The sequence below is a fragment of the Misgurnus anguillicaudatus genome, chromosome 6, assembly GCF_027580225.2.
Source record: "Misgurnus anguillicaudatus chromosome 6, ASM2758022v2, whole genome shotgun sequence".
Lineage (NCBI taxonomy): Eukaryota > Metazoa > Chordata > Actinopteri > Cypriniformes > Cobitidae > Misgurnus > Misgurnus anguillicaudatus.
The window spans coordinates 17,805,104-17,819,724 of record NC_073342.2 but is presented as its reverse complement, the minus strand read 5'-3'; the positions used below and the strand labels follow the sequence as shown (position 1 = coordinate 17,819,724).

At 35.9% G+C, this 14,621-nt stretch overlaps 1 protein-coding gene and 1 long non-coding RNA gene across 3 annotated transcripts in view; one reads left to right on the top strand and one right to left on the bottom strand.

The window, feature by feature from the left end:
- Nucleotides 1-13,003, bottom strand: part of olfml1 (olfactomedin-like 1) — a 35,354-nt gene extending 22,351 nt beyond the window's left edge. Inside the window, exon 1 of the mRNA XM_055193131.2 lies at nt 12,243-13,003. Coding sequence (XP_055049106.2) covers nt 12,243-12,350 — 108 coding nt within the window. The 5' untranslated portion in view covers nt 12,351-13,003. The remainder of the gene's footprint in view (nt 1-12,242) is intronic.
- On the top strand, nt 56-8,883 carry LOC141364174 (uncharacterized). 2 transcript variants are annotated; one of them, XR_012369826.1, is made up of 4 exons: nt 56-366; nt 453-585; nt 1,042-1,185; nt 8,681-8,883. It is a non-coding gene; the product is annotated as an uncharacterized lncRNA (long non-coding RNA). The 2 variants fall into 2 exon arrangements; XR_012369825.1 differs by having other exon boundaries at nt 74-362; nt 8,681-8,881.
- Nucleotides 13,004-14,621: the final 1,618 nt, after the last annotated feature.

Sequence of the window (14,621 nt, the reverse complement as noted above, 5' to 3'; positions counted from 1 at the left end):
TCTCCTATGAGTGGCAAATTCAACAAATGGCTGTCTGTTCTAGCAGTGGTCGCGAAAATGTCAGTATAACTGAAAATTAGCAGCAAAAATTAAATTTTGTTGGACTTGATAGTGAACCTAGCAACAATCTAACAACAGCCTTTTCCAATTTAGACGCGTTTTCCCGTGTTTTTTTGCTGATTTCACATTGTACACAAATGCTGCCGCTTTGTCTTTTACCACTCAGTGGGCGTAACCGCGATTCCCAGCTTAGTGAGTCTTCGCGATTCATAGCGACTCTGAAACAGTGAATCTTTTTTTAATCGATTCCCAGCATACTTCACACATGTGCGCGCAGCAGGAGGACAGGATACGTTAAGACAGTAGGTATTTCGATTACATTTATGATCACCTAACGTTAACTGTTTAATTTGTTTTTGGCTTTTATCAATATTTGATTGTTTTTGTCAAAGATGAAACGCACCAAAAGAAATATATTAAAACCAGCCAAATACAGGGCGGTGGAGGAAAAGGCCGAGGTCGCATGTGGGAGCAGCGAGACAAGCACCGCCACCTTATCGAAGAAAAATTCGACTGGACTTCAATGTAAGAGGAGAACCTTTCCCTCTATATAAGTTTTGATAGTAATTAGCTACTTTTAACACCTGAGCTTTGTGAACAGCTAACACATATAACCTGTTACCTGGTGTTATTACACCATTACGACTCCTGTTTTTTAGTGTCACCTAAACGTGGACTGTTTTTATTTTCACAAGTGGAAATTCGATACAATGCAAGCTTAATTTATATACAATTATTATTGTGCCATTCATTTGTAAGGCAAATGTATTTTTGACAAACTACGTACAAGAACATTGCTGCAATGTAAGTGGCTCAATTATGTTTGGACATATTAACAATTTAAGTGTATGAATGAAAATTTACATTACCAGAGATGATTTGATGTTATGAAGAATGAGAAAGAAGTCAAATTATGGGTTTTCGAAAAGACATTGAAAGAGTAATAAAACCTCTAACTTTTCTCTAATTTTTCTCTAATAGGTAAGATTTCTACTTTAAAAGCCGAGATCTCCTTGCTTAAAGATGAGTGCAATTTTTTAAATCAGGGGATTGAAAAGATGAAGTCTGTTGTTCCAACTGCCAGGTCTCAAGTCCATACTGATCCGACAGTGCCAGATTCTTCAGGTTTGTGTTTCATGCTTTATTGTTATTGGTTTCTGTCAGAAAAACTATGTTTGCTTTGGAGTAAACATATTAATGAGGAGTACGTAATTATTGTCATAATTTTACAACAGGACTGAAGTTGAAAAGCTGTTACAGGGCTCCAGACTAACTTTTTTTACTAGGAGAACAGTGGCCCCCAACTGAAAATTTTAGGGGCACAACCAGACAATTTAGGATCACACACCATAAATCAACATGCTGACCAAACATTCACATTTCTACCAATTTCCACAGTATTACTAATAAATACTTTAATGATAGATGCAGAAAGTACAATATGCTGTTTTCAAATTCAGTATCACATCACAAAAAAAGGTCACCTTTACTGGTTGCACATGTGCGGCTGAATGTAAAATTCAGTGGCACACTCTCAAATTTTGGTGACAAAATGCCACCATTTGGTGGCAGTCTGGAGCCCTGTGTTATCTACGTCTTCCTTGAGAAATAGACATGTTATCTACTTATTTAGTCTCTACACTCTAGCTGATCCCAGTGAACAGGATTTGTGAATGAATCAATCCTCTTCCACAAACATTGAAAGTGATTAATAAATAAGTAAACATGGTACCTGCACTTAAAGTGACACCATGTAATTTTTCAACCTTCATAATAAATTTTCAAGACCCTTGTGATAGTACATCGACTTTAAATAGGTTGAATGACATGTCTACCATAGCCTGACGGGGTCTGTATCACTTTTACTCGTATTTTAAAACTTAGGGTTTCAGCACAAAAAAAACTACAAAATTCGACTGCTTTACGGCATACGTCACTTCCTCCACACAATTTGTTTTTAACGTGAATTTTGCTGGAAGCTACTTAAGGAGTGTAGAGAGCAGTTTCTATTATGTGACTCTGTGGCTCAGTCTTTAGAGCCACAGACCTATGACACGGGCGACCCGGGTTCGATTCCCCTTTAAGGCAATTTTTTATATAAACTGTTGATTCATACATGAATGCGATGTTCTTTATAAATTACGGCGATTATATTGCATATAGTTCCCTGTATTCAGATGCTGTGTTCACGTATTTACCTTTCTTTTACTGTGTCTATGATATATTTACATTACAATCCAGGATGCTATAGCACTCAAACTTGCTCACAGTGTAAAACCAAACCCTATTCATTCACCAATCAGATCCGAGCGTTTCTCTCTTCTCTCTTCCTCATTTGCTGCGTTCCGCTGTCACTCGCGTGACGTATTACAAAGCGGCAGACCTAAACGCATCGGTTTACTTGGATTTGGAGCGATTTTCACACAAAAAAGAGGAATAACGGGCCTTTTGCTTTTATAAAATGGTTACATCATATGCATAGCAGGATTTCATAAAATAAAACGCAGCAAATAAGTAGTAATTATATTAGTACACATATTAACCTTCCACCAAACAAATTAGTTCCTCAAAATCAAGTGTGTCTGCAACAAAGCGGTTCCCAATCAACTAGGGATGTGCATTTATGTCATTTTTTCATTTCGATTAATCCATAGGTCTGAAGAACGAGTACTCGATTAAATGGGGGCGGGGCAATCAAAGGGGTGGGGCGTACACGTCATGGTGAAAATTAAAATATTTTTATTAAAAACACTCAAATAAAACTTAATTTTGAATAAACTATGAGAGAACAATGAACACATACTAGATTATTAATGAATTAAATGTTTTTAACAGAAACCTCTTACTTACAGGAATAGCTGCGTGATGAAGTGAAACTAAAGGGTTAATAAACACAAACCGAAGCGCTTTCTACATGACGCACTCTACATAATATTAAGCCTTTATACAACATAAATGTACAACGTGCATCTGTCTGCATAAAATTCAAGACTTCATCTAAGTTTTCAACTAAGTTATGTACAGAAAGTTTAACTCCCGTTGTTGCTGTGCGTCATAAACAGCGCGCTTTTAAACATGTCCAGTCAAAACACAAGCTTCATACCATTAAGCAGCTTTAAGTCTTTGCTATCATTTTAGCGATTAGCTGTGTCATCCCTTACCTGTTCAAGATGCTCGTATGGCTCTCTGGTATCTCTTGGTATTTGATGATAACCCATTGAACTTTCGACGGCGCTGTACATTTTGCATCTGACTGACTGTATTTCCTGTATTTTCACGGCATCCTTTTAAACCATAGTGCCTCAGTGATGTGAGGTTAGGTGTGGCCGGCTTTACGGGATCGGCGGGCTGCCGTGCATTGCGCGCATCGGCCGGTTGCTTCACGGGATCGGCGGGTTGCCGCCGCGCCGTTTGTTTTTGAATTACGCATGGTAATGTAACTGATGTCATACACCGGTCTGCGTAGCCCGACACGACGTCAAACACGCATCTTCAGACCCAGTTTTCACTATCAGATGCGTTTGTTATGCTAACCAGCTAGCCAAATGCCGCCATATCCATAATACATAAATAAATAAACCCACATGATCATCGTTTTCATGATCGATCATCGATGCTACGTTCGAGTACTCGAGCAATCAAGTACTCGTGCCCATCCATACAATCAACACAGACGGAGCAAAGCCACAATGAAAATATGATTAAATTATCATCTAATTTATACATTATCATTTGTGTCTATATTGTGGAACTGTTGAAGTGTGGATCAGATATGTTTTCAAGTTGAAAAATTTGAACTTTGGCAGAAAAACGTGCCGTGTTAATCAATCAGGAGCTTGCTCTAGTAGTGACATGATTATAGGAAGTGAGTGGAGCATAGACTGTAAAAAAGATGGACGACGCCTGTTCGCTCTCTTCCAATGGTGAAAAGTGAAGCCGCCAGTTGCCCGATATGGCGCTGACATCTTGGGTCTTGAGTCTGCGCAATAGCGATTTCGGGACCAGTCATGCGCAGTAGTGAGCAGGAAGGGAAGGCGCGAATCAAAACCCCGCCCTCGCTCTCGTAGAACGCGCATATCACACGATATCACAGCTGTCAATCATGACGTGACACCACCGTTTTTATATCATTAAATAACTAACTAAACACATACCTATTTTAAAAACAAACATTTTAATTTACATCAGCGTGATAAAAACTACAGTAAATGACAGAAACCACCTTCTGATAAAAGATAATTGAATTGTAATTAATTTTATTAGTTGGTCTCAAGTCCCATTGAATAACATGGGGAGGCGGGCTTTATGACCTATACTGGGAACGGTCACTGGGGGGCGATCGAGACGTTTTGGCTTCAATTTTCAGGGCTTGTGCGGCACGCTTGGAGTGGAGTCGAAAAAGCCCCTGACGCGAATTTCCAAGTGAATTTCCACAACACCGGTCTCGATGACCAGAATTTCACGCGTGGCTTTCACCAGTGAATGAAGCGAGGAAACGCATAATATTCATGTAGCAAACTAGACAGGACAGACGCTTTGACGCTTCAAAGGTGCCTGGTGTGAACCCATGGTCAAAGCAATACTCAAAACATAACGTTACACAGAGACAAGTTTGAACTGAGTGAATGCTTCAGTGTTTAACTTGTGAAAAAAGCACCACCTAGTGGATAATAGGGGATTGGGTTAATACTCCTCAGGGTAGCATTTTTTTCTTAAAGCGTAACTAAACCCCTGGTCAGAGCCTGACTCCACCCACTGGCAATATTTGAAAAATGCAAGAAAAGTGGGCAGATCCAGTGTGTGGTGAGATCGTAACAAGGGCGTTGTGAGCTTGAACCTGCTTACGTCACGAGTTATTTTTTGGACCCAACATCCAATAGGAAAATTAAACTGCATTAGCCACCGTTCAACCTGAAGAGGGCAGCACTCAGAAGTTTTTACACCATATATTGTAGTATTGAAACACTTTATACCCAAATGTCAAAAAACTTACTAAAATCAATGAACAGGACTAATAAACCATCATTCTTACAGATCATCAACTTAAAAAAGTTGGTTTAGGGTTTAGTTACTCTTTAAAGAAACAGTATGTAGGATTGTGGTCAAAACTGGTACTGCAATCACAAAACTTGTGGCTAAAACTGGTACTGCAATCTCACAACTGGTGGCCAATACACAACATGACAACATGAACATCAGTTGAGGGCTGCAACTCCACTTTTTAAATAACAATATCCTGGCCAGACCACTGTTGTCAGTGATATAAGTATTTGAAATGAAAATGATTTCTTAATGTTTAGTGACAGGGCCATGTTATGATTAATTGATATAAATTTCTTACATACTGTTCCTTTAATTGACAAAATAACTAAACAATGTTTATTGATGTATTATTTCTATGGATATCACCATTAATTGAGGAATTGTTGAAAAGTTAAAATATGATTAAAGACTGTGGTGTAAGCAATAGGGCTGGGTATCGATTAAGATGTTCCAGATCGATTCTATTTCGATTCACAAGCTATCAAATCGATTTGATTTCGATTCTCTGTTCAATTTTCGATTCCGGTTCTCGGGACAGTTTTTACACTCGATTCTCGGTTCAACTCAATGAATATAGATTTAATACAAATACTATATTAATTTAAAATAACAGTGAACAAGTTTACAAGTGGGTAATTAATAAAAATAAATTAAAAGCCACAACACTAACCTGGTCGTCTGGCTTGCAAAATCTAAAATGCTTCCATACATCTGACTTTTTATCTGAAGGTGGCATCAACGACAATGAAGCACATAAAACCACCATTTTAAGCACTGAATGAAAGAATGACAGGCTCCTTGGTAAAATTGCGCAAGGCAAAAAAGAGGGTGACATCTAGTGAAGAAGACTAGTAATTTGATTAACGTTAATCTTACATTCAATGTTTGCATAAAAAAAAAATCGATTCTGCTCTTTGAGAATCGATTCTGAATCGACCATGTAAAAAAACCCCGATTAATCGAATAATCGATTTCTCTGCCCAGCCCTAGTAATCAACATAGCAACAGTGGCGAAGTGATACTATGTAATGTGGTCTGAACCTTGGGGTTACCGGGGTATTTTATCACAGCTCAGAACGTGTTTCAACCAATCAGAATAAAGAACTAGAACTGCCTGTTTTATAATATCCTTTTTCATTTATAACCTTTAATGTAGTGTGTATTATAGCTGTTTATAAATGTAATGCAATGTACAATTTGTACTTTGACCGGCCCTTAAACAATGTTAAAACCAATGCCATTGCTTAGCTGAAACTCAAATATGGTAATAGATTTTTCTGTAAGCAGTAGACTTACCACAACATAATAAACCAGAACAGGGGCACTTTAAAAAAATTTCAGCTGCACTACAAAGATTGTGGCTATATCACAATCTCCAATTTGACATGATGTGATAGGATTGTTCCATCATAATTACTTATAACAACATGATTATTAATTTATAGATCAATAGTCCCTTTCACACATACAGTCTTTACTGGTAAATTGCAGTTAACAGGTCATGTGTGAACAGAACCTTTCCGGTAAATCAGTGCTCCCAATTTACCAGTAAGACAGGTTAAAGGATGACCAGTAATTTACCGGTAAGTGCTATGTGTGAAACGAAAAATGTAGAATTACCGGCATTTAGAACGGACGATGTCAGACCACGCTGACAGCTTCAGGCCAGTCAGAAAGTTTTTATAAAGATGATGACACGTTTACTCCCGCACTGTCCACTGACGTTTCCACACACATGCTGCTTAAAAGTTGAGCACACCCGAAGCTAACATCCGCATTTCTTTACCAAAGTTGTTTATTAAAACAGATTATCATCTATTTGCCAAATTACCGATGTCCTTAGCACATTCTCCGTGAAGCCTAATGTGGAAAAGCAGGTTCCGTTTGACGCCGCCTAACGCATTGTTGTTTGGTTACAAGCAACTTTGCGACCGTCAGCGTTTGCCACAGATGTGAAAACAACAAAATACGGACCATGGATATTAAGTCATAACCCGCCATTGTTTACAATTACAACACTGAGCTCGCCGGCCGCACGCCACAGTTAACTTACGCTTTCTCAATGAATTTACTGGTATTTTGATACTGATGAGTGAATGATGTCTTGCTGGTAAAAAGACGGAACGTCACTGCATGTGTGAACACTGAACAGCACATTTTTGTATTTACTGTTAAATTCATTCTGATAAATTCATGGTAATTTACCAGAATTACTGTGTGAAAGATGCTAGTGTCTCAAGCTTCACCCAAAAAAAAAAAAAAATCAATTTACAGTGATTACAATGGCCTAAACATTTCAGTGCAGATCAGTGTCAATGTATAAACAACCCGACCAACGTTTTCAACTAACCCGCTCGCAACTCAAACCGCAAAACAATAAAAAATTAATATTGTACCCGACCTGCTCCCTTGCCCGCATTTTTTAAAAGTAGTAATTGTTTAAAATAGTTAATTGGCATCTTTATTTCAAACAACCTGACCAACTGCGATCCTAATATCATAAAAAATATTTTTGGATAACTCGTTACCGCTGGTGCAGATGGACTGATTGACAACATCACCATTGCCCTTGGGTAACAAAGTAATTTGAAATTATCAAACCACAATTTGTATCTTTTTCTCCAGTAGTTAAATGTGATTGCATATGCACTTTAACATGGACTGAGAGTCAGCTTCACTCTGGTTCTGTGAAATCACGCTAAAGAAATGTATTTTCTACTAAGGGTGTCACAAAATTAAGTCACAACCTCGAACTTTGAATTAAAAAATTGGATCGTCGATGCTGCCACGCCCCCATGTCACGTCCGGTCGGCTTGCCAAGTGGGGGAAAATAAACTCTCAGAAGTGCCTTTAAAAACATCCATCCAGCGGAATGCGATTTATATTTTAAACAGAGGGATGTATTGCTACAACTCCTTGAAATGCATATCATAAACAGGATTACTACCTAGTGATCTGCCTTCGGACAGAGCGCAGCTCTCTGCACGTGGACGAGAGAGCCGCCAAGATGCAGCGGGTTATATTTCAAACAAAAGGTATAGTTTGCCTCAGCTCGCATGAAACGCATAAAACTGAACAAATACATAAGGATTATTACTTTAGTTTATGTTTAGACTTTGGACAGATGCGAGATGCGCATGCACGTGAGACAGAGAGAAACGCAGCTGCTTATGACGCACCGGTTTTAGTTCAGATAATAAGAGTCCAAGACGTGCGCATTAAGTCTATCTGCGTGCAAGAAGGAATTCTCTCTCTACAAGCTCTCTCGCGTAAAGTAAAGCCCACAAACCCCATGCGAGTAAAAGCACGCAATGTGCATGTTAATGTGAAACTATAATAATAATAATAAAGGCATATAATTTTTTGTCTTAAAAAAAATCATAAAAAAATCGAGAATCGAATTGAATCGTGACATCAGAATCGAAAATGTAATCGAATCGAGGATTTGGAGAATCGTGACACCCCTATTTTCTACTAATGCACTTAAAGTAATAATTTGCTAAAGAGTTTCTCTCTCTCTCTCTCTCTCTCTCTCTCTCTCTCTCTCTCTCTCTCTCTCTCTCTCTCTAAAATGCAGAACAGGAAGACTCCTGGGATTCCACCAGCTCCTCTTCATCAGATTCCTCGGTGAAAGGGAAGAAAAAGAAGAGAAACAAAATGAAAAGGAAGAGCAAAAAAAAGGGGGGGAAAAAATGATGTTATAGTTTATTATCATGTCTATATCGTTTAAAATGAAAAGTTCACAATCTGTTTTGAATTTGTTTGACAAATAAAAGTTTATGACATAAGGATATTATATTTTGTGTGCAGATGTCGTACTTACTCTGTAACTACGTGAAACAAAGGGGTAACAAGTGCCACTTTAATTTACAGCCCGCAGATGTCTTACTTACTCTGTAACTACAGGAAACAAAGGTGTAACAAGTGCCACTTTAATTTACAGAACGCAGATGTCTTACTTACTCTGTAACTACCTGAAACAAAGGCGTAACAAGTGCCACTTTAATTTACAGCCCGCAGATGTTGTATTTACTCTGTAACTACGTGAAACAAAGGGGTAACAAGTGCCACTTTAATTTACAGCCCGCAGATGTCTTACTTACTCTGTAACTACAGGAAACAAAGGCGTAACAAGTGCCACTTTAATTTACAGCCCGCAGATGTCTTACTTACTCTGTAACTACAGGAAACAAAGGTGTAACAAGTGCCACTTTAATTTACAGCCCGCAGATGCTGTACTTACTCTGTAACTACGTGAAACAAAGGCGTAACAAGTGCCACTTTAATTTACAGCCCGCAGATGTTGTATTTACTCTGTAACTATGTGAAACAAAGGGGTAACAAGTGCCACTTTAATTTACAGCCCGCAGACGTCTTACTTACTCTGTAACTACAGGAAACAAAGGCGTAACAAGTGCCACTTTAATTTACAGCCTACCTATGTTGTATTTACTCAGTAACTACGTGAAACAAAGGGGGTAACAAGTTTAACTTAGACTGTAACAACAGAAAGCAATGGTATATTTACAGAGTAACTACAGATAAAAGTTCTAGTTTTGCTTGCTTTGTTTTCACCATAGTTGCATTGCCTATTTTAAATTTTGCTTGATGACCAAAAAAAAATCCTGTACTCTTTTTCTTAAGGTAAGTAACCTTTATTGAAAATTCTAAATAAATCGTACTAATAAATAGCATAAACACTTTAACTGAATTTCAAGTTTTCTTGTTCACTAATCTCCATCATCATGCATCATGAAATGATAAAATATGGTACCCCGTGGTTAAAATATGTGGTGTATGACTATGATTGAATGAAGACCCAGCGTACGTTACAACCATCTCAGAGGTCTCTTCTGAATCAGCGCAGTTTGTGGAATCCATGTGAAAGCAGATGACGCCAGTGTGATCACCACGCACCAGCTATATGTGGAGAGGAGTGTGATCGAGCCAATTCATTGAATGTGTTTTCTCGCTAAATTACTCTCAAACATAAAATTGTTTTGCAAGTAGCTTACGCCATATCACGTAGGCCTAATATTTGAATCGTTAGCCAGAGGTTACTTACTGTATAAATAATTTGCAATTTCCCACGTCTTTAGCATAATATGTAATATTACATAATGCCATGTAATATTAAAATAATTAGCTCTTAGTTATAACATACTTACTGCATATATTATTTGTATTTTTACTGGTTGGTACCCCTTTGTTCCCCAAATATTATAACTTGTTCCCTTAAAATTACACATATGTACTTTATAAGTATACTATAATTACAGAAATGTATGCTGTAAATTCGCTGTACTTACGCAGTACTTTACTGCATATATCCTGGTTGTTACTCCTTTATTCCATAAATATTATAAATTATTCCCTTATAATTACACATACCTACTTCATAAGTACACTATAATTACAGAAACATACGCTGTAAATTTGCTGTACTTACGCAGTACTTCACTGCATATATCCTGGTTGTTACCCCTTTATTCCCCAAATATTATAAATTGTTCCCTTATAATTGCACATACCTACTTCATAAGTATACTATAATTACAGAAACATACGCTGTAAATTTGCTGTACTTACGCAGTACTTCACTGCATATATCCTGGTTGTTACCCCTTAATTCCCCAAATATTATAAATTGTTCCCTTATAATTACACATACCTACTTCATAAGTAAACTATAATTACAGAAATGTATGCTGTAAATTCGCTGTACTTACGCAGTACTTCACTGCATATATCCTGGTTGTTACCCCTTTATTCCCCAAATATTATAAATTGTTCCCTTATAATTACACATACCTACTTCATAAGTACACTATAATTACAGAAACATACGCTGTAAATTCGCTGTACTTACGCAGTACTTTACTGCATATATCCTGGTTGTTACCCCTTTATTCCCCAAATATTATAAATTGTTCCCTTATAATTACACATACCTACTTCATAAGTATACTATAATTACAGAAACATACGCTGTAAATTTGCTGTACTTACGCAGTACTTCACTGCATATATCCTGGTTGTTACCCCTTTATTCCCCAAATATTATAAATTGTTCCCTTATAATTACACATACCTACTTCATAAGTATACTATAATTACAGAAACATACGCTGTAAATTCGCTGTACTTACGCAGTACTTTCCGGGCTGTAATCTAAAGCGTTACCCATTATTTTTAGGTTAAAAAATAACCAAAAAGTAACCATTAGAGAACGTTCTGTATAAGTTATTTTTAGATTATTTTAAAAATAACCACCCTGCAACAATATGGGAAACGTTATTTTATGGTTACAAAAAGAACCAAAAAGTAACCATTAGAGAACGTTCTGTATAAGTTATTTTTAGATTATTTTAAAAATAACCACCCTGCAACATTATGGGAAACGTTATTTTATGGTTACAAAAATAACAAATAAATAACCATTAGAGAACTTTCTGTAAGTTATTTTTAGGTTATTTTAAAATAACCACCCTGCAACGTTATGGGAACGTTATTTTATGGTTGCAAAAAAAACTTAAAAAAAAAGTTCCCAGAACGTTATTATTTGGTTCCCAAAAAAAATAACCAAAAACTAACGTTAGGGGAACGTTCTGTGTTTTCTGCTAACAAGTAGGCTGTTTCACAATAAACATACATAAAAGAAGTATTGTTAACATAGGCCATAATTTGACCAAATGAGACGTCGTTATACCTGTCCTGAAATCTATATAATAAAAAATGAAATGAGTATAATGAAATGAGTATGTACCCAGATCGTATACTACTTCTGGTAAAAAAAGTGCATAACCTACAAATATTGCGAGAGGGAGTTTATTGATGCTGCAGTGAATTACAGTATATTAAATAGTGATGCTTGACTGAATGAAAACATTATAGTGAACATGACATGACATTATAAAGGAAATTGAGTTTGGCTAATGTAAAGTTGGTAAAGAGTGTTTTAAATCTTTATATTTTTCTAACCTTTTATTTACTTATGACGTAAGAAGAGTTCATCAAGTGTGCTTAAAAAAGTAATAGTTAAAAGTATAACTATAAATAAATATTCATGTGTTAATGCGTAGTACCTAATACACAATGGATGAAAAGATTTGTTTACTCATTAAAAATAAAGCTCTTACCTCCAGCTGTTGTAGTTGTCTCTGAAAATACTGCATCATAAAATCAGAACTGGTTCTCTGGGTTTGCCCCGTGCCAAACAGTAGAAGTAGTATGATTGCCAAAAACATGTTGTATATTTGGTCTTTTTTTGCACTCAGAACGTCTTTTCTTCTAGTTTATTGTGAGTTGTGTATAGTAAAACTGAAAGACTTCCCTTCTTATCTAAAGACAGTCTGGTGAAACAGAGGCAGAGCAAAGTGGTGGTCCAAGCAACTGGTATGTTATTCAATTAAAATTCTGGGACTGTATCCGAAAGAAGATACTGGAAAGGCAGGTCTTCACAGGCTGATCGTAATACACTCCAGATGGCCTGACACATATTCAGTCGATATATCAAATCTGCATATCACGCAATTCAAATAACTTATGTTGCGCATATTTATAATGTACGCATGTTTACTTTCTTCAAGAAAAAACAACGTTTTAGTATAAAACTGAGGCCAGTGTCATTTTTGGCACGTAAGCAGACGTTTTCCGGCCAAATGAGGGATGTGGAAATCTGAGTTATTCCTGGAAACAATATCAAGCTTTAAGGAAGCCTCGTGGCAGTTCTTAAAATATTGGATTGACTACACAGGCAACTATTTTGAACCAAAATCCAACTGAATTAATTACGTTTGCCTTCAATATTAAATATTAAATGCATTTTCCGTACATTATGAAGACGTAACACAAATTTGATCATGCAAAGAAAAATGTTGAACTTGCATTTCGAACCTAATGTGATGATTCAATTTGTCCAACAGATGGCGCCTTAATAAACAAAAACAACACACTGAAAAATATTTACAAACTTGCTATGGCCATGATAGTGTGTTTACATAGAATACAGATTTTAATACGTATATTTTTTTATAATTTAATTCATTATTTACAATCGACAATCCAGCATCTTCTCTTTATTCATTCACTTAAAGGGATAGTTAACTTTAAAATGAAAATTCTGTCATCATTTACTCATCCTCATGTTGTTCTAAACCTGTATGGATTTCTTTTTTCTGATGAACACAAATGAAGATATTATGATGGTAAACACAGCAGAAAGTGACAATTGACTTCCATAGTAGGAAAAAATATTTTGAAAGTATTGTGATAAATGATGAAGATAATATTTTGATAAATGATTGTAAGCACACAAGTGACATTACCCATTAAAATCCATTATATTTTTTATTTATGTTTTCCAGCAGTCTTTTATTTATGTTTTCCAACAGTCTTTTATTTATGTTTTCCAGCAGACTTTTATTTATGTTTTCGAGCAGTCTTTTGCATGCACGAGGTTATATCTAAAAATGAGGAAACAAACGCGTTTGAGGCTCACGATATGTTATTACCATGTACAGAGCTTTTATTATTTATCTATACCTAGATAAAAAAAATTTATTCTATGGCATCTTTAAATTTTATATTTACACCACAGGTCAAAAGTTTAGGATTAATCATTCTTTATTTTTATTTTTTCTAGTTTTATTCTATGGCATCTTTAAATTTTATATTTACACCACAGGTCAAAAGTTTAGGATTAATCATTCTTTATTTTTATTTTTTCTAGTTTTATTCTATGGCATCTTTAAATTTTATATTTACACCACAGGTCAAAAGTTTAGGATTAATCATTCTTTATTTTTATTTTTTTCTAGTTGCATCTTTAGTAGTTTTGCAAATGTTTACTATGTCTTGTCCATAGAAAGTAGGCTTTATGAGAGGTTTTTGCATGCAAAAGGTGCATGCACTTAGAGAGTTTTGCAGCAAAAGACAGTCAAATTTGATGACTAAAATTACTTAAATACTTAAAGACTAAAATGACATTTGTAAAAATAAGGCATTTTTTAAAATGAAATTACTAAACCTAAACATATAAGAAATGCCTAAAAATGCTAATTTACAAGAAAACATGTCAGACGCACTTAGAGGGTTTTGCATTTGAACTCTTTTGTGTACTAAAGTAAATTTAAGCATTTAAATGTACACGTTTACAATAAAAGATTTTTAAGATCATGTCAAACATTTCAGTCAAAGGAACTTTTGATTAATAGTGTACGTATCTTTAATTTGCTGTAGGCACACAACTCTCTACTAGCCTATAGGAAAATCGGATTTGTGGTATTCACACCGCACACATAAAAAGATAATCAATAAAAACAAAGCAACAAAATCCATATAAAAATGGAGCTATATTTATTACACCATCTTTTTGTTTTCCTGGTTAACATGGCAACCTGCAATCTTACACAAAAATAGTTTACTTCATTAAATCATTTAAAAACATACCTTGTCACTAAGTACCTCCATTAACAACAATCTTCTTGTGTTTGGTGCCTGAACTCTGACCCAGAACA